The sequence below is a fragment of the Xenopus laevis genome, chromosome 1S, assembly GCF_017654675.1.
Source record: "Xenopus laevis strain J_2021 chromosome 1S, Xenopus_laevis_v10.1, whole genome shotgun sequence".
Classification (NCBI taxonomy): domain Eukaryota; kingdom Metazoa; phylum Chordata; class Amphibia; order Anura; family Pipidae; genus Xenopus; species Xenopus laevis.
Window position 1 is genome coordinate 132,432,696 of NC_054372.1, and position 21,595 is coordinate 132,454,290.

General features: G+C 38.1%; 1 protein-coding gene across 1 annotated transcript; it reads left to right on the forward strand.

Annotated features, from left to right (window-relative positions):
- Positions 1–876: 876 nt before the first annotated feature.
- Positions 877–18,529, forward strand: LOC121398224 (probable serine/threonine-protein kinase DDB_G0281745). Its single transcript, XM_041577110.1, has 12 exons — positions 877–1,061; positions 1,142–1,164; positions 1,911–1,947; positions 2,020–2,048; positions 2,766–2,828; positions 4,285–4,309; positions 6,803–6,816; positions 9,069–9,144; positions 10,648–10,828; positions 11,641–11,773; positions 12,520–12,627; positions 17,962–18,529. Exons 1-12 carry the CDS (start codon positions 983–985, stop codon positions 18,406–18,408), a joined length of 1,215 nt encoding a protein of 404 aa, XP_041433044.1. The 5' UTR covers positions 877–982; the 3' UTR covers positions 18,409–18,529.
- The last annotated feature ends 3,066 nt before the right edge of the window (positions 18,530–21,595 follow it).

Consider the following 21,595-nt stretch of genomic DNA (forward strand, 5'->3'; position numbering starts at 1 on the left):
TTTATTGTCCTCATTTAGTCATTAATACATCTCCTTATAGCATTGAGCAATCTAAATAAGTACACATGTTTCATTGTAATTTCTATTTGCTTGAGTTCAGTGTATAGTTTATGCTCAATAACGTATTAATTATAAATATATTAGTATAAAGTTATACTTTAGGTACCGGTTACTGGTTAACTATATGTAAAATATATATTGTATAAATTACCCCTAGTGTGAAATTAGAGATTATAATTCACTGAGCAGTTCCATGACCATAAAAGCACAAGGCCGAAGGTGAGTGCTCTTAAACAGGTCGTGGAAGTCCGCGTTACTTCTAGTAGCCTAATTTTCCAACAAGGGGTGCTTTATTAGAACGCACAAGGTTTAGTGAGTCATGTGACTAAAATGACATCAGTACTCCATGTTTATAACTCAATACATCACTTTTCACCATTTATAAGTATATAATTTAATAGAAAATCATGGCTTCAGTGTATTACAGTTATGGGATCCGTTGTCCGTAAACCAGTTATCCAGAAAGTTCCGAATTACAGAATGTACGTCTCCCATAGACTCCATTATAATCAAATAATCCCGGTTTTGAATAATCTTTTCCTTTTCTCTGTAATAATAAAACAGTACCTTGTACTTGATCCAAACTAAGATATTATTTATCCTCATTGGAAGATAAACTAGCCTATTAGGTTTATTTAATGTTTGCATGATTTTCTAGTAGTCTTAAGGTATGAAGCTACAAATTACAGAAAGACCCGTTATCGGAAAGCCCCAGGTCCCGAGCATTCTGTATAATAGGTCCCATACCTGTATAATGGTTTTTGTTCATTACGGTGTCATAATACATTATTAGTAATGTTTACTCTGATTTGACTTACACTATTTTTGTTTAAATTAATTTGAACTGAGATTTTGACTTTCATTTAAGGGCAGTAAATCAGTCCCTGAATTTTATGAATTTAATATTGACTGCCAAGAAGAAATGGTACAGCCTGAGGAAAATGTCTTAATTCTACTGGAGAACTCTCTCTTAAATCCAATACAAAATAGTCAAGATCCAGGTTGGTTATTTCACAATAATTAATCATTTATATTTTAATTTTTAATATGTTAATTAATTTTATTTTATATTTTTGTATAGCTAATCAACAGAGTTCTCATGTGGTAAGTACAAAATAATCAGTACATGATATACAATATCATTAACTAGACTGTTAACTTTAGCCTACTAAACAATATTTACCAATCTTGTCCTTTATAAATGGTTCCTATTAATTTTTCTTAGACAATTCTGTTAAAAAAATATTTTTAATGCAAATTTTTAGTAACAAGATATTTAAATCACTTTTACGTTCCATGATCTTTATCAAATCACCCTGCATTCTGCCTCTTCACTTTATATAGTCATCAGTCATTGATCTCCTAGGTTATTGATAATCCTAGGTTATTGATAATCTCTTTAAATTTTAATATTGAAAGTATATCTGTTATAAAAAATCCAAGGCTAAAGCAGCTTATTTTTAAGGGAAAGTGAACCCAAAATAATAATTTATCATATAATAATATATATTCTGGAGTTGACTTGCCCTTTAATTAGCTCATAGTCGAAATATGTAATTGAATAGTATTATAGATAATAAAGAAAAATGTAAAACAGTTCAGTGTTTTGATAGTTCATATACTATAACAGCTATACGTCTGCATCAAATTTAATTGTTTATTTTACAATTTTACCATCTATCTTGACATACAAAGGGAATGGTTGTTTTATACACAATAGGCTAAGGATAAAAAAAATTGATGTCGATTTATGAATTAAAGAAAAAAAAATTGCATCATAAATTGCTATTTCTCTAAAATTAAGTCATGTATGTTTTAATTAAAACCTTGTTGAAATGTTTACTTTTAAGATCAAGGATACCGTACAAAACAATTCATCAACAGAAGGTAAGTTTGTTTTTGCTTTTTTATTTTTAATATTTTTAAATACGGATAATTTAATTATTGTTTTTATTACAGATTTTAATTTGACAAAATCTTCACCAAAGGTAACTTATTGTACTTTTCTAAATTTTTAACTAGAATCAAATGTAAATTTTATTTGTTTTGTATACAGGTGTTAATCGGTTGTGTACTCTCGTACACTACCTTATCCACTGCCCCCCACCCATGGATAAGCGTTTATAAGGTTTTGTTGTACTTTTATGTACGTATTACCTAGATCAATCTTTGTTTAATGTTAAGGCAGTAACATACATTGTCGGTTCAGTGTTTGTAGTTAATTTTGTTGTATACTGACTATTAAACCTTTCACCAATGTTGTCAGCCATTGCCCAGTCGAATTGGCCTTAAAAATATTCACAAGCATTAGTCTTCTCATTACTTAAGTGCAGGATAGCTTTGTGCCTGTAGGGACACATTTCGCTTGCTGTCTTTAGTTGAGCATAGCAAATCAGCTGTTCCTCTAGTATGCAACATCTCCAGATTGCACGTGGCTCTTCTCATGTGACCTATTCTCATGTTTTTTGAATACTTCTACAATTCAAATGCTATGTTGGAACACACCTCTGACTTTGGCATTGCAAATGTGTGTTCTTCTCTGTGTGAGGTAGAGTTACATAGTTTGGACTAAATTATGCGCCAGGGACATGACTGACAAGAAGGATAAAATTTATTGTCAAATCTTTAATACAAGTTCTTCACCATTAAGTTTTTTTTTCCAATCATCTGTTATACCTGTGACAATATTAACTTTTTTTTTCTAGAGAATGAAAGATTATTACTGCAAAAAACCAGACCTGTTCATTTTTGATCAACCAGCTAGTGAGGTATGACTATCTGGCACAGAAAAAAAACATAATGTTAATTTTTACATCTTTTAGACAAATGTGATTTTTACACACAATTTTATGCATGTTGTACCTTTGCTGTGCCTCCATTTAAAAATCTCTAATTACATTAATTCTCATTTTCACCTCTTCCACTAATCCCCTCTTTTTTCACGTTCTCCATCAGCCACACTCCCTATGTGTGACATCTTTCACGCTAACAGGATTGGTTTTTTTTTTATTTGAAAAAAAAATATATCAACCAATACAGAGTAATAGTGGTTTCATCCCACCCCCCAAAAAACTTTGACATTTTATTTGTATGTTTTGTTAAAGGACAAATGAGGTTGTTTGGGTGGTGAAGATATGCCCAACTTATGGTTGGAAAATGTAGGTTTCACAGGTCCTTTAAAAAAAAATTTTGTTTGTTGAATATGTAGGGATGTGTAGAATAGCCACCCCTAGTATTATTGTCAGGCAGTCCCTCCATGTTATGGACACCTAATTGGGTCCTAAAATACAGTTGGGAGGGGTACTGTTGACTCTTGTTGTTTCCCACAGTGACCAGCAGATGGCACTGTGCTAGAGTATAAAAGGCTCTGAAGACAGACTTTCAGGGTCCATCTTGTGCTGGCTCTAGCCTGTGCAGGAGGCAGAGCTCGAGTGGAACCTAGACAGGTCAGGTCTAGTAATAATAGGCTATTCACCCTTATAGATCACTATAATAGTCAGTCAGGTTATTTAGCTGAGCAGTCTGAGGCTCCTACGAGGATTGTAGTGGGATTAAGATCCCAGGGTACTCATTGCCCAGAAGTAGGGACTAAGTGTACAGCCCTAGGGTACATAGATTCCCCTCAAGTTCCACTTAGGGAAAATGGTTGAAAGCTGGGTGTACCTCCTCAAAGCTGCATGTATTGTTCCTATCTCTGAGGAGAATCATACTGACCAAAGGTGTTGTGAGTACTGCCTATTCAATGTATTGTATGAACCTGCAATGTTCTGATCTATGTTCACTCCACTGATGATTGTATACTGTGCTCAATAAATCTGCTATTTGGTTAAGTTATAAGAACCTCTGGCGCCCAATTCTTTGCACCCTGATTACTGTTACAGTTGCACTACACCCTGCTTCCACCTCGATGCGAAGGCTCACTCCCTAAGATTTAAGGTCTCATCCGGAGCATATGTACTAGGAGTGAAGCCCATAGTAGAGTAAGGTGCACTCAATTTACTATAGCGCTACAAATACATAGGTTGAAGTTACATTAGGATGATCAACAATCCTCATTATTGTTATCTGTAGTTAGGATTGTAAATTTTTTGGGGTGGAAGGAGCACTTTCAAGCCACATCGCTGTGTCCCACTAAGTGCTGTATAGTAAATAATTAAACTGTAAAATCATGCACAACGTATTATGATATTCTAAAAATTTATTTCCACTTTCTTTTTTTTAAAGAGCAATTTCGATATGCAGTCCTGTGGTAAGTAATTATTTTTTTATTTTAACAAATCTTTTATTGTACAAGCAGTCATCAAAATAACATTTATTTTACAATTTACATTGCTTCATATCAAACAGGATTGTTACTGTTTATCAAACATCTAAACAATCAAAATTGGTGTCTTTGTGTTGCAATTCTTTTCTAGAGAGCAGTAACATATTTACCCTCAACATCCAATGCTTATATTTCCACAGTATCTAAACCTAAAAAATACAATACTGCCAAAATGGACCATCTAACTTGCACAGTCTGTTATTATATGAGATGGGGGGGAGAGCCCCAGTCTAATTATTCCTAGTTATTTAAAAATTTAAAAAACGGTGGATCTATGTCCGGGTCATCTGTCCACAGGCCCATAACTTGTTACATTTTTTTGGGCAACCCCTTCTCATGTTTGTACAGTGGAATATATTTTTCTATTAACTTTTCCTACTTCTGCACTGTGTGCCCCTGACTTGAGTTCCAGTTCATAGCAATCAGTTTCTTGGCATACATACATAGTATAGACAACCGTGTACGCTGTGCCCTCCTTGGGGCCACTTCCTCTACCTGGTTCGGTAACGATACATTTAGTTCCATTGGAAGAAAGAGGTCTGTTTTTAGGAGGTCTGGACATATACAAATCATGTGGAAAAACCCAGCCGGGGAGTGTGACACCTAGGGGACTCGGGGCTGATTGTAGAGTGTACGCTATGTAGCCGCTGTGGAGTGAGATATACTCTATGCAGATAATTTAATTGCATCATCCTATTGTTGCTACTAATTATACCATCAGAAGTGGAGTCAAGAATATCAACACAGCTTTCCGCTGTGATGACAGGAATTGCAACAGCAATGCATAGAAATGTGACAAAGATTTACGTAGTATTAGTCTATGTACCCCCTCTGTCTAGTGATACACATCTAAACTGAGTCTCTAAGGCATGTCTAAGTAGTAGGAACCTGAATAGCATTACATTCGTAAGTCAACACTTTGTTTCAATCCTTGGAAACCTAATAGTTTGCCGTCTGCAAAGACATAAGCTATATATTTTATATTGTACCTTGCCCAAATTTGTGGGTCTGGGATTACCTCTAGGTCAGGGGTAGGCATATCGCGGCTCCGGGGCCTCATGCGGCTCTTCATCCTTCTTGTTGCGGCTCGGTCCTGTGGCTTTGCCTGTCATGTTGTCTATACAGCCCTTGCATCTGCTGACGTCTTCTTCAGTGTGCGATCGCGATAAGCTAACGGTTACCTTACCGCGGTTGCACATTCAGGAAGCCGCCATTAGGTGCAAGGTCTGTATAAGACATCACAGGAGTGACGGACAAGACCTTGCCGCAGCAAGATGATTCATCAGGGTCCTTACTGTGGTCACACACTCAAGACGAGAGAAGCCTCCAGAGTCCAGCTGCAGCAGGTGCGAGGCCATAGACATGGATGTGATGCATATTTTAAGGACGTCTATAGCACTCGTCTATAAACAGATGAGAATACTGGCATTTAATAGGGCTATTCAGTGTTTAATTTTTTTCAAAGTAGGACTACACATGCACATTGCATTTCTGTTTGTTGTATTCTGTTGTTGTAACAGTTAAAGCGGCTCCAGACTATTTTTCTTTAGTGGAAGAGGGGCAAAATGGCTCTTTCGATAGTAAAGGTTGCTGACCCCTGCTCTATGTGTTTCAGGTGGGGGTTACACCACAGTAGGGTAAAGCCAGAGCAATGATTTTGTACTTTGGGATAAAACTTCAGCACAGATTGCCCAAATTGTTACTGTGGCTTTCATCAGTGGGGACAGTTTGGTCACATAGTTACACCCTCTATAAGGAAGGTTCCTCATGCTTTCAAAGAATCCCACCAACTTTGCCTCTAAGATTGTTGCTGCATTAGTATCTGAGGGAGCCCCGTTTCTCACTGTCACTAGTTGTGAAGCCAAATAGTATCAGAAAAGATTGGGGGCTGCCAGACCACCCTTATGAACAGGTAACTGCAAAGTGCCACGGGCGAGCCTTGGATTAGCCCCATTCCAGTACAGTGTAAGGGTTTTAAATTTGGAGAATATCTGATTTCAGGTTAGTAACGGGGACTGACTACATACGTAATTTAGTTTTGGTAATACCATCCTCTTCACTAAATTTATGCTCCCTATCATGCATGAGCATGGTAAACTGGCCCACGCTTCCTTCTTGGCTTCAAGATATTTTAGCTGGTGGAGAATATTTAGCTCAGTATATTTGGAAAGGTCCGCATGTATCCATATCACAAAGTATTTGAAGGTGTCTACCCATTTTGGGCCTAAAGTTTGATGGGGGGTGTTGGGTGGGAGTGGGTCTATGGGGAAAATGTACTGACTTGGACCAGTTTATTTTAAGGAGTACTTTGTGTGGTTGTGGTAAGTAATTCTAATAGTAAAAATGTATTTTTGTATGTAAAAACGTTTCTTATAAATTTTAATTGATTATTAATAAATTTATATTTCTTACCCACAGGCGGTCTTAGCAAGGTAATTATTACAAAAGTTAACTTATTACATTTCTTAATTCCTACTGTACATTATTGTCTTTTAGTAGCCGAAGATGTGTAGGGTAAAACCGAGCTTTATTAGTAGGTACATGCAGCCATTACTAGCAATTTTAGAAGCCTAGAAAGTACTATGCAGGTACAGTATTAGTATGCATAGTGAGACCTAAATACCATTTGCATAAACACAACCATTATTAATTTGAAATGCTCTCAAATATATTCCGTGCTGATATTAGAAAACTTTACATAAGTGTTGTATAATATAGAATATTGCACCTATACACGATACAAAGTTTTTCTTCATAACAATAATATAACATACATATATTTTTTCAAAAGTATGTATGTTACACTGCTTTCTGGGGCAGATTTGTCAAAGGTCAAATTTATAATTCATTTGAAATTCAAAAATGTTTATTATATTTTTGATTTGAATCACAATTTATTTGGTCTGATATTTTGTGTACTTTAATGTCAGCAGTAAACTTGATGATAAACTGACAGTCTATATTTTTGTAAAATGTATATTTTAAAATAAGTTAGTTCGAATTAAGTTTACCATTTTGATAACATTTTTCTACAGCGTCTGCTTGGGTACACAGGAAATGCTGGGGTATAGCTGGTGCAAATAGGAGGAGGACACAACAATAAAAATACTAGCTCCTCCCTCGCCGGCTATACCCACCAGGAGGCAGAGCCTAAACCAATTGTTATGTCCGCAGGAGAAGGACGTGATTTTCTACTGGTGTGTTTAGTCAGTTTATTCTGGCATTTGGTGGTGCAACAACCTATATACTGAGTATGAGGTTATTGTTTGGCACCCTCCATTGTCGGCGAGGTCTGCTGGGCAATGTGCCAATAACCAACCAGCCTTCATTTTTCGATTCTCCCCTGGAGAAGAGCTAGCTGGCCGGACGACAGAGAGAGAGGGGGGGCACGCTGCTGTGGTGAGTACACCTAGCCTTTTAGGTTTCCAAGGCTGCCTACCAGTGTCTCTGTTCAGCGGAGCGCTCATTGCACAGGGGGAACAGTGTTCTTAACATTGTGGGTCATTGTTATAGCAACCCATGCAAGAATCGCAAGGGGCAGTTTTTAGCAGAGTCGGAGCAGACAACTCCTCCTCTGCTGACACCGGAATTGATTTTTCTGAAGGGCGTGTACTTTTTCAAATTATAAACGCCATTGTTTTTTGCGCTAATTACGTGGAAGACGGAAGCGCGTCACGAACATTGGCGGGAGTTCTAGTTGTTCATAGTCGCACAGCGCCATTTTAAGTTAATGCTGCGCAGGATTTTTTCTGACGACTCTAACGTTAGAGTGACATAAAATAGTTTCACTGCACATACTACCTGTATTCATACCTGCATCTGCTGCTGTAACTCTCTAGGGAACGGTTACATAGCAGTTTGTGTCCCTGCATTCACTGTTTTCTGTGTTCTGTCACAGAAAGTCTATTATTTGCCTGGCATTTTACTGAACCGTGTCTAAGACGGCCAGTGATGCCCTTTTTTCCAAGGGGACGTGGGTTCGATACTCGGCATGTGTCAAATGCCAGAAACGTATACCCTCTGGGTACAAGGAACCACTATGTAATGGTTGCAAACCTACGGCTGTGGTTCTGGAAACTCCAGGAATGGCTCCTTCTCAAGTGTAGCAAACTGCTCAAGGGGCTTCTGGGGACACGTCCACTGACAAAACTCCATCCGGGGAACAGGTCATTCCTGAATGAGCATTCCAGTTCGCAACGGAAATTCATAAACTGGCACAGTCTCTTGATGAGCTTCTATCCATGCCTGACAACCCTAAGAACAAAGCCCATAAAAGAAGGGCCCCATCGCCCTCGGATGAGGAAAGCAATGATGATGGAGACAAAATTCATTCCCCTCTTTCCCAGACGCCAATCTCTCTGAAGGAGAATTGTCAGTCTGTGACGATGATGATGGGGAATCCATACCGCACTCGTCTGAGGCGGTGAGGGACGACCTAGTAGTATTTTTATTGTTGTGTCCTCCTCCTATTTGCAGCAGCTATAACCTAGCGTTTCCTGTGTCCCCAAGCATCTGAACGGTGAGTCCACTAAATCTCCTTTTGGTTTTGTTTTAAAATTAATGTATCTTATCCTCCGTTACCATACTCTGTCTCATTTTATTACATTGGTTATTTAATAATATGCCTATATGTATCATTTATAAAATTTTATAATATAAAACTATACATTTCCTTTTTTTAAAGGATTTATCGGCATCTAATATCTTCGAAGAAAATATAGAAGATCATTCCACTCCACCTATTCCAACAAAATCATTAGGTAATGTAGCTTTAAATTAGTATTGGTACTATGATTTAAATAGAAACATTGAAAGTTTAAAATGTTCTATTTTAACTGCACTGTCATTTTAGAAATGCAGTAGGGATTTACATTTATTGTTGGTGTTCTCTAATACCAAGTAATTTTGATGAGCAAATTTGACCAATTTCGCCTTGTCGAAATTAGGTTAAAAAATTGCCAAAGGTAAATTCTATGGGTGACAGAGCATGCTGATATAAAGTGTATGGGTATCTTTTTCGCAGTAAAAGCTGGCAAATATTTTTGTTCATTAATACAAAACTGTAGACAAAGTAAACTTTATTGTCATCTCAGTAGTATACGAATACACCGTGAGACGAGTCGACGTGGCTCCAGCTAGTACAGATCAGAAAAAGGCACTTCAAATACACAATAAATATGTAAACATGTGAAATGTGCAATATATTGGAAGAAATTGAATATATATACATTTGTAAACCTTTAGAATTGTGCAAAAACATTAAAGGGATACTTTCAATGGAAAAACATTTTTTTTCAAAATTAATCATTTAATAGTGCTGCTCCAGCAGAATTCTGCACTGAATCCATTTCTCACAAGAGCAAACAGATTTTTTTTTATATTCGATTTGAAATCTGACATGGGGCTAGACATATTGTCAATTTCCCAGCTGCCCCAAGTCATGTGACTTGTGCTTTGATAAACTTCAATCAATCTTTACTGCTGTACTGTAAGTTGGAGTGATATCACCCCTCCTCCCCCCCCCAGCAGCCAAACAAAAGAACAATGGGAAGGTAACCAGATAACAGCTCCCTACCACAACAGCTGCCTGGTAGATCTAAGAACAACACTCAATAGTAAAAACCCATGTCCCACTGAGACACATTAAGTTACATTGAGAAGGAAAAACAGCAGCCTTGCAGAAAGCATTTCTCTCCTAAAGTGCAGGCACAATTCACATGACCAGGGGCAGCTGGTAAATCGACCAAAATGTCTGGCCATAAGTCAGATTTCAAAATTGAATATAAAAATATCTATTTGCTCTTTTGAGAAAAGGATTTCAGTGCAGAATTCTGCTGGAGTAGCACTATTAACTGATGCGTTTTGAAAAAAACATGTTTTCCGATGACAGGATCCCTTTAACAGTTCACAAAGTTAAGTGTGTCTGGAATGTAGTGGGAGGGCAGGCAGTGAGTTGAAGAGTCTGATAGCTTGTTGAAAAAAGCTTTTGCGCAGCCTGGTTGTTCGGGCTTTAATGCTGCAGAAGCTCATGCCGTATGGGAACAGTGTATGTATATTTAAATAAATAACTTTAATCAAAAATGTTGTAAACATGTATACATGTACTATAGAAGGTCTGGTCTAACTAGTGGATAAATTAACTAAGCGTGATAATAAATTGATACTTTACTGATGATACTGTTTAATTTTTTTAATAATAATTTTATATGTTGATGAATAATCATAATACTAATTTTTTCTTTTCTGTGTGTATTATTATGCAGCATTCAATCACCGGCTGCCATTTGTAGCAGCTGAAAAAATAAAATATTCTGAAAACACAATCCTTGGGAGAGGAAATTATGGCACTGTTTACAAGGGTTACTTTCTGGATACTCCAGCGGCTGTAAAAATTATCCAGAGTGTCCAAAGTCTTGATCATATTCAAGAGATTAAAGTATGTCTGTAAGTATAACTGACTGAGAAAAAACAGAAGTTGGAATATCGGCACTCATGAAAGTCTCGTAAAACAGATGCCTTGGTGCAGTCTTCAAACATCAAATATATAACTCAACAAATCCGCACAACTCAGGGCTTCTGAAAAATTTAAGTATACTTTATTAGACACTAACTGACGTTTCGACTGCTGCTGCAGTATTTCTCAAAGTACTTGAAAGGTCGAAAAGTCATTTAGTGTCCAATAAAGTATACTTTAAAATTTAAAGAAGCCCTGAGTTGTGCGGATTCGTTCAGTTATAGATAGATAGATAGATAGATAGATAGATAGATAGATAGATGCAGCTGCGGATTCGTTGAGCATAGGACTGGCCAGATAAGGGATGACTTTGACGTAGTTGGCCAGCTGAAATATATTGTAATATATGGACAAACAATCCCTGTTTTGTTTAAAGGGTAAGGCCTTTTTCAGTAGCAGTATGCACAAAATGTCGCTGTCTTAAATATATTGATAATGGGTTGAGTGCAGAGGACTATTTTTTTTTGTCTATATGTATTTTGTGGTCACAGCCTCATTGCACCCCCGCCTAATGGTTTTTACAATTAGTGGTAATCACAACTTTCCCTTTTTTGTTATAAATATAGATATAAAGATCGATATATAGATATACTGTAGATAGAGATAGATATACAGATCTATTGATATATAGATAAATATGAGAGAGAGATTTATTTAAAAGGTGGTGTTACAAATTGTCTTTGCAATAACTGCTAATCAGAACATTTTGAGTCTTTGTTAATAATGCTTCTGATTCCTTTAGAACAATGTCACATCCTAACATTGTAAGATTAATGGCCGTTGGACAAAGAGAGAATGATATATTACTCGCTAACGAGTTCATTCATGGAGACACCCTACAAAAAGTAATTAATTCGCCTAAATGCCCAATTAAGGTAAATATAATTTTAAAATGCCTATTTGAATAAATATTTAATAGATATTATCTATTTATATTCAAATAATAAATAGATAATAACTTAATTAAAATTTAAGAAATTTAATTTTATGTTTTAAATCAACCAAATTACTCCAAAATGGTTTTATGATGTCCCCCATAGGCAAATAAATCAATTCGGCAGCTTTTAGAAGGAGAATAGTAGAATGTTTATTTGTAGAGAATAATTGAAAAATTTAGAAATTTTAATTTGAATATTTTTCTAATTGAATTTGGATTATTGACTTGTCAAATGACCGTAAAATAAACTAAAAAATCTAATAAAAAGAATATAAATTTAAATTCAAACTTTGTTTAATCTGGCCCTTGTTAAACTTGTCAGTCTTAAGGGGACACAGGGAACTCGAGTGGATACTCTCAAACCTTAAGGAGGTGTGACATTGAAACACAAAATGATTAAAGGGGAATGGTGGGTCCACTCAGACTTTACCCATTTGATTTAACCCTTTCAAATCTTTTTTCATGTGTCCTGCTTCTAGGACATGGACAGCCCTCTAGTAAAATGGATTAGTCACAGGACAGACTCCATTGTGTTACCAGCAGCTGATTTACTGGTCTCAGAGGATCAGTAAATATTTTCTATTTAGTTTACATAAGATGATTATATAAATATACATACAGGTAAATATATAAATGACACACATTGTAAATATTTATGATGTTTAACTTGTTTTGTTTTTGAAGCTAAGCTTTGAAGAAAAAGCCTTTGTTGGCATTGATATGTCTTTGGCAATACAATATATACATGAAAGAAAAATTATTCACCAAGACATTAAACCAGCAAATGTTATGGTAAGTCAACACAATAGAACAGTGAATTTTTCAAGCATATTTATCATTACATTTGTCTTGCCAACAATATTTAATAAAAAGTTTGTTAACCTTCTGGCTAACTTTATAGTATCTGATAGAATGGACATTATTAATCAACTTTCAATTGGTATTTTATAAATTTGAATTATTATGGGCTTTCTTAGACTATTTACTGCTTTCCTAAGGGCGTTAGAGACCCTATCTAAAATGCTCTGTAAGACTGCAAATGTATTATTATTACTACTTTTTTTAGTACACCTCTTTATATTCCGTCCATCTCCCTATTCATAATCCTGAAAAATTTGAAATATTAAAAAAATTAAAAAATTTCAAATTGACTTCAATAATCACTTTACATATTGCAAAAAGTCTTCTCTAAAGGAAATTCTAACTACAGTGTTAATCAAATAGTTGTCCATATGATTAATAATCTGTAATGATTAATTTGGTATAGTCTATGTGATGACATCTAGAGTTCTCAAATCAATTCAGTTTTTACCTATGATAGACTATATATTATACAACAGCATGAACTAAAGAGAGATGAAGATGTTCGGGGTAAATAGAATACATTTTGCTGATATAAAAAAAGGAAGATTTTGTATTTAACTGTTACAACATTTTCTCTTCAGTCGTAAGGGGCACACCGGGACCGTGGGGTAAACGGTCCCTCCCATCAGGAGGAAGGACACTGAGAAAACATCTGAGCTGAAGCCCTCCTGCTCCTCCTTTATCCCCTGTCTTCAGGGTTCTGACTACATCCAGGTGGTGTAAGGTGGCCTTCTTGGCATTGTTTGGGTTGTTGCAAAAAGATGGGAGAATAATTTCAGCATTGATGTGAATGGCAGAGACCATCCTTGGGTAAGAACCCGGGGTCTCGACGGAAAACTGCCCTATACTGGTGAAAGATCGGAAAAGCTTCAGCACAAGATAAGGCACCCAGTTCTGAGACTCGTCTGGCTGAGGAGATGGCAACAAGGAAAACTATCTTCCATGTGAGGAATTAAATTTAAACCGCATAAATTGGTTCGAATGGGGGATCCAGCAGAGCGGTCAGGACTAGGTTTAGGTCCCAGGGAGGAGCCGGCTGTCAGAATTGAGGGGCCATGCGGGCAACTCCATGCAAGAAGTTGTGTACATCATCCGAAAGGACTATCCTCTCCTGAAAAACAACAGATAGAGCAGACACCTAGGCCTTCAGGGACATAAGCCTGTTCAAACCTTAGTATCCACGTCAACCTGAATTCCCCAAAGAGATTCTCCTCTATGCTACACCAGTTCCGGTAGGTCTCCCACACCCTGTGGTAAACCATAGTAGTGGGTAGTTTACGAGCTTTGATCATGGTTTGAATGACATCTTCTGAGAACCCCTTCCACGATATACAAAGTAATAGTATACACACCACCCAAAGGTTTGTACAAAGCCAAAAAAAGGAAGTAACAAGTAGCGTATATACTTGCCACATATGAGAATAGCCCCAACGTTTCAGCACAAATGCCTTTGTCAAGGGGATTCTGATGTGCCACTGGAATGCCAAACATATACATACACGATTCAATTAAGCGTCAATCATTTTCTTTTGCGTGCTGCCCGAACTTCTGGGTCTGTGACATCACAAACGGCTCTTGTCATTTCCGCCGATAATAAGTCCGGCGTAATAACGGGGCGTGTTTACACTGCTGCGTATGCCAGTCAAAACACCAGGACCTTGTCTTGGCGTCTGTGCCCTCCACCAGTGGATCTCTGCATCTTGTGAAGAACCTTGCTACTTTCCGATTGTCTGTTTGCCATTAGATCAATCCCTGGCACTACCCACCGCTGGACTAGTGTTTGAAAGGCATTTTTGTTGGAGTTCCCACTCCCCTGGGTCCAACTGATGTCTGCTTAGAAAGTCAGCCTCCACGTTGTCCAACCCGGGGATGTGTATGGTGGATATCTGAGAGGTGACTCTTTCCGCCCATTCAATGAATCAAACTGGCTTCTCTATTTGCTTCTTATGCCTCCTTGCCCATTGATGTATGCCACTGCATTCTCAGAGTGGATTCAAACTGCCTGGTTTGTTAAACGGTGTTCCCATGAGTGGAGGGCTTTGAGTATGGCACGAAGTTCCAGTATGTTTATCGGCATTTCTGTCTCCCTCTGTGACCGTCGACCTTGAGCAGAGAGGCCTTGAAAGGTGGCTCCCCACCCGGTAAGACTGACATCTGTTGTCACCATGTGACACTGACCTAGGCAGCCTGGGGTCAACCACCATAGCAGTGATTTTTGCAGCATCTGGAATGGTTAGTCTCTGATGTCCTGTTCAACCTCCTTAGTACTAATGTCTGTGTTGTTAGACTCACTCATGCTTTCGGCTACATTTCTGGACTGTGCCTTGATGAGAAGGTCGTCCAAAGTGAGGCATGATGAATACTCCCCGCACTCAAAGGAAGGTTGCCATGGATGCCATGATCTTTGTGAAAACTCAGGGTGCCAAAGACAGAGCGAAGGGCAAGGTCACGAACTGAAAATTCCAATTTTGAAAAGCAAATTTCAGGAACTGTTCATGGGGTGGGTAAATGGGTACATGCAGATCTGCGTTCTGGATGTCTAGGGACACTAGGAAGTCTCCTAGTTCCAGTGCCCTGTTGATGGTACCAAAGGACTCCATCTGGAACCTGTGGTATACCACCCATTTGTACAGGCTTTGAGATCTAGGATGGGCCTTAAGGAACCGCCCTTTTTATGCATGAAGGGCGGTTCCTTTGTCTCCTGTCTTGAGAAGCAAGTATATTATGAAGTAAAAGGACCGCTGTTTGGTTTCCTGTGAAGGAACCGTAGACATATGAAATTGATTTGTTGGCACACTGTGGAACTCTAAACGGTAGCCAGTTTGTTTGGACTACCCAAGGATCGTCTAAGTCCGGTCCAGGTGTGCGAAAAAAAAATCTTAAAGGTACAGTAACGTCAAAAAATATGTGTTTTAAAGTAATGAAAATATAATGCAGTGTTGCCCTGCGCTGGTAAAACTTCTGTGTTTGCTTAAGAAACAATACTATTGTTTATATAAAAAAGCTGCTGTGTAGCCATGGGGGCAGCCATTCAAAGGAGAAAAGGCTCAGGTTACACAGCAGATAGCAGATAAGCTCTGTCTGTCTAATGGTGTTATCTGTTATCCATTAGTTAACCTGTGCCTTATAGCAGTTTTTCAAATTCCACCATTGCTCCACAGCAGCTTGTATATTAACTATAGTATTGTTTCTGAGGCAAACACATCAGTTTTACCAGTGCAGGGCAACAGTATATGATAGTTTCATTACTTTAAAACACTTACATTTGTTGATGTTAAGGCGACACCCTATGCATCAGAGGAGAAAGAGGAGGGTTTCTTGTATCCTGAAGACTTGAGCTGTGGCTTGCGGTGCTGCCACAATGATCTTTCCTTATTGGAGAAACGTCCTTAGAAGGAAGAATGCATGTTTGACGTGGTGCTGGTTGTATCGTAAAAGCAGTCCTTGCGAAATCCCTGATTCCGAAAGGAATGTCCCCTTCTGGAGGAGAATAACGTATTTTGATTTCTGCTGAGGTAAAAGAGTGCTCTTGCCTCCTGTTGCCTGTGAAATGATTTTATCTAACTTGTCTCCAAAGAACTCCGCACCTTGGAAACGGATAGATATGTGACTTCTTGGAGCTGAGATCGGCAGACCACAGCTTCAGCCACATGGCTCTATGCGCTGCCACTGAGAGTGCGATGTCTAAAGAGGCATCTGCTAGAAAATGGTTGGCCTCCTGGATGTAAGAGGCATGCTGTACTACTAGCTCCATGTTCTCTTCCTGTGTAACCGGTATTAGAGAGCTAGACTAGCTTTCAACTGCTTGTCTCACCTAGGCAGAGAAAGAGTTGATCCAATGGAAATAGTTAGCTTTGAGGAGACCTTCCTTCTTATTATAAGTGTGGTCCTTAAAGGCCGAAGCGTCTGAGACTGGTAGTGCAGTTGACCTGTAAAGACTTGAAACTGGAGCATCGACCATAGTTGGTGTGCTCCACTTGTCGATGAATTCCTTTGGAAAAGGGTATTCTCTTGAAAATTGTGACATGGAATTTTTTGTCCGTAGTTTTCCGTTCTTCCTGCACAAAGGTCTGCAGTTGTTCATGAGCTGAAATAACAGCTGAGGTCTGGCGTTGTCTCTTAAAGGGGAAGGAAACCGGCGCAAACCCTCTACCCCCCCTCCCGTGTGTTGCCCACCCTCCCTCCTCCCCCCTGGCCTACCCGTCCCACTGGGCTTATGCCCCTAACTTGTTACTTACCCTTCTGCACAGGTCCAGTCCAGGGAGTTTACATACGCCATCTTATTCCACGCGATCTTCTTCCTTCTTTGAACGGCGCATGCGCAGTAGGATCATTTCGCCGGTACGGATCTACTGCGCATGCGCCAAAAGTCATGCGCAGTAGATCGTACAGGCGAAATGATCCTACTGCTCATGCGCCGTTCAAAGCAAGTGGAGCAGAGAGGATCTGCTCGGCCCTCTCGAAATTTAGTGAGGCATGTGGAGCAAGCTAGGGAGTCAGCCCCCCCCCATTATAACAAATCCCCCCCAGGTTTGTGCCATTGTCGGATTTGAATTACAGAGTACCTAAGTCCCCCTGCTGAAGGTCTGATGCCGTTAGGGGAGAAGAGGATTAGTGAGAAGCGGAGAGGCTGTGCACCCATGAAAGAAAAGCTGGAGGGGCTGACTGCAACGCGTCAGTGATTGTGAACCAAAATGGACGTAAGGGTGCTAGAAGTCTGGCACTGCGTTGGGGGCTCACATGAGGAGAACAGTCCAGCTGACCCAGCCTCACACCAGGTGTTGATGCTAACCATCAATCGCCATTCTCTTAGAAGCCTAACTAGAAGCTAGTCCAAACCTCCTGTTCGAAGGACAGTGAAATAAAATGTTGCCCTTTCAGGTCAACAGGGGATAAAGCAGTAGTAGGAGGGGCTTCAGCTCTGTTTTCTTTGTGTCTTTCCTCTTGATGGGAGGGACCCTTTAGCTCACGGTCCCTGTGTCCCCCCCACCCCCCTAGACGTGAGAGAAAAATTACATTTATTTATGGTAATCATTCAAACCGCAAACGATTTATATATTCATTTGTATAAATTTCAGGTTAAAAAATCTACCTTTATAATTCACTCATTACTTTTGCATAGGCCAAAGTGCTAATTGTGACTATTTAAAATACAAACATTATATAGTAGGAAGGATGCTGACTCTTAGCCTTTTTTTTAAGTGTACTATTGTAATCACAAAGTAGTGTGTCCAATATTTGCATTTTTTTTTTCTTTTCCAGATAACCTTTTTAAACAAAAAGGCCATTCTGACAGATTGGGGTTTGGCCCACATGAAAGATTCTGTGTCACTCAATATGGGCAGTCATATGTCCAGAACAATTTTCCCGCAAAACGGTGGAACTCCCTTATACATGTCCCCGGAATGTCAAATACAGTACGAAGCTGCAACCTACCAATCTGATATTTGGTCTTTTGGAATTTTACTTGTAGAATTATTTAGCGGCAAATGCGCGTGGAATGTGAAGGACATGATCTCTTTTAACAGATTGCTTTCCAGAAAGACACAACCGCATGGCCTTGCTGATGTTCCTGCATCAGTTAAAGAGATTGTTACATGCTGTGTTAAGTACAATAGATACGAACGCCCATCTGCCACACAAGTAGTCCGTTTTTTAAAAAAAATTCCAAATTTGGATTTCTGTAACCACTATGGTTACATGTGGTAAGATGGTTTCTGTCTTCTGGCCCTCCTTTTGCGCTCCACTACTGTTGCAACAATTTCTTTAAAGGGATACTGTCATTGTAAAAAAAAATTTTCAAAATTAATCAGTTAATGGTGCTGCTCCAGCAGAATTCTGTACTGAAATCCATTTCTCAAAAGAGCAAACTGATTTTTTAATATTCAATTTTGAAATCTGACATGGGGCTAGACATAGTGTCAATTTCCCAGCTGCCCCAAGTTAGGTGACTTGTGCTCTGATAAACTTCAATCACTCTTTACTGCTGTACTGCAAGCTGGAGTGATATCACCCCTTCCCTTTCCCCGCCAGCAGCCAAACAAAAGAACAATGGGAAGGTAACCAGATAGCAGCTCCCTAACACAAGATAACAGCTGCCTGGTAGATCTAAGAACAGCACTCAATAGTAAAATCCCATGTCTCACTGAGACACATTCAGTTACATTGAGAAGGAAAAACAGCAGCCTGCCTGAAAGCATTTCTCTCCTAAAGTGCAGGCACAAGTCACATGACCAGGGGCAGCTGGGAAATTGACAAAATGTCTAGCCCTATGTCAGATTTCAAAATTGAATATAAAAAAATATGTTTGCTCTTTTGAGAAATGGATTTCAGTGCAGAATTCTGCTTTAAGAATTTTTTCTCAGATAAATAACTAATTTATCTGATGCCTGTGATGACACAGGTTATATATGTGCTATAGCACTTATAAATAAGAAGATTGAGAAGATTTTGTGTTGACTACACATTTTCAATTCAGTGTGAAAATAAAAACTTGGTTGATAGGCTGTGCAAAATAAAAAAAAATTCTAATATCGGTAATTAGCCAAAATGTAGTGTATAAAGGCTGGAGTGAGTGGATGTATAACAATAGCCAGAACACTACTTCCTGCTTTTCAGCTCTCTACCTCTGAGTTAGTCAGTGACTATAAGGGGGGCCACATGGGACATAACTATTCAGTGAGTTTGTAATTGATCCTCAGCATTCAGCTCAGATTCAAAAGCAACAAATATGACCCATGTGCCCTCCTCAAGTCTCTGGTTACTGCCTGGTAAGCAGGGTAACCAGTCAGTGTAAACCAAGAGTGCTTACAAGCTGGAAGTAATGTTCTGGCTATTATGTTACACATCCAGTCACTCCAGTCTTTATACACGACATTTTTGCCTAACTAACTGTATTAGAAGCATGTTTTATTTGCACCGTTTTTATTATTACACTGAACGATTCATATAAGATTTAAAAAGTCTTACTTGTGCGGCAATTTATTTATTTAACTTGTTAAAATCGTTTAAAGGACCAGTAACATCAAAAAATTTCTTACAAAATTTAATATACATAGACAAAAAACACAAATTAAACTAAAAATAGCGAAGCTTTTTTTAACAAAAAAACAAACTACGGTTCCGCTCCTCTTTAGAAAACTCGTTATGGCGTTGAGACATTGTGCAGCAATCTCCTAGAAGCATGGCATGGAGGAGAAATTGAGTGTTGTACGATGGATCGCCATATGGCTTTTCCTGAAGAGGAGCGGAAATGGTTTTGTTAAGTTATTAATAAAGGCTCTGTGATTTTTAAGGTTTAATTTGTCTTGGCGTTTTTTCTTCAATGTATACTGACAAGTTTTTTAAAAAATTGGTTTGATGTTACTGGTCCTTTACTATTTTAAATCTACTATTTTGGTAATTAAGTTTTGTTATTTCTCTCAGGAATGCACAATTTGTACTTGTGCACTGTTATTTTTCTAAAAGATTTAAAATCGTTTTAAGATTTTCATTCTTCTTTTTGGGTTACACTTGAATGCTCAATTACTTGCTCTCTACTAGTTTAAATAATTTAATATTTAAAATCTTCTCTATTTTTGTGACATTTCAGTTTTATTTGTCCCAAGACACAATTACTTGTGCAATAAATATTTTTCTAAAATTGTTCGAAATGCCTAAACGGAATAGTAACACGAAAAATAAGTTTTTTAAAGTAATAACTGTGTATGAAGTCATTTTTCTATGCACAGGTAAAAATTGTTTGCTTTAAAAATACAGGTACAGGTATGGGACCTGTTCTCCAGAACGCTTGGGACCTGGGGTTTTCTGGATAACTGATCTTTCTGTAATTTGGATCTTCATACCTTGTCTATTAGAAAATCATGTAAACATCAAATAATCTCAATAGGCTGGCTTTGCTTTCAATAAGGATTAATTATATCTTAGTTGGGATCAAGTAAAAGGTTCTGTTTTATTATTACAGAGAAAAGGGAAATCATTTTAAAAAAAATTGGATTATTTGATTATAATGGAGTCTATGGGAGATGGACTTTCCATAATTCAGAGATTTCTGGATAATGGGTTTCCGGATAACTGATCCCATACCTGTATAGGATCCCTTATCCGGAAACCCGATATCCAGAAAGCTCTGAATTACGGAATGGCTGTCTCCCATAGACTCCATATTATCCAAAATAATCCAAATTTTTAAAAATTATTTCCTTTTTTTAGCTTGTACTTGATCCCAACTAAGATATAATTAATCCTTATTGGAAGCAAAACCAGCCTATTGGGTTTATATAAAGTGATACTGTCATGGGGGAAAAAAAAATCAAAACGCATCAGTTAATAGTGCTGCTCCAGCAAAATTCTGCACTGAAATCCATTTCTCAAAAGAGCAAACAGCTTTTTTTTATATTCAGTTTTGAAATCTGACATGGGGCTAGACATTTAGTCAATTTACCAGCTGCCCCTGGTCATGTGACTTGTGCTCTGATAAACTTCAATCACTCTTTACTGCTGTACTGCAAGTTGGAGTGATATCACCCCTCCTTCCCCCCCCAGCAGCCAAACAAAAGAACAATGGGAAGGTAACCAGATAGCAGCTCCCTAACACAAGATAACAACTGCCTGGTAGATATAAGAACAACACTTAATAGTAAAAAACCATGTCCCACTGAGACACATTCAGTTACATTGAGAAGGAAAAACAGCAGCCTGCCAGAAAGCATTTCTCTCCTAAAGTGCAGGCACAAGTCACATGACCAGGGGCAGCTGGGAAATTGACAAAATGTCTAGCCATATGTCGGATTTCAAAATTGAATATAAAAAAATCTGTTTGCTCTTTTGAGAAATGGATTTCAGTGCAGAATTCTGCTGGAGTAGCACTATTTACTGATTCATTTAGAAAAAAATG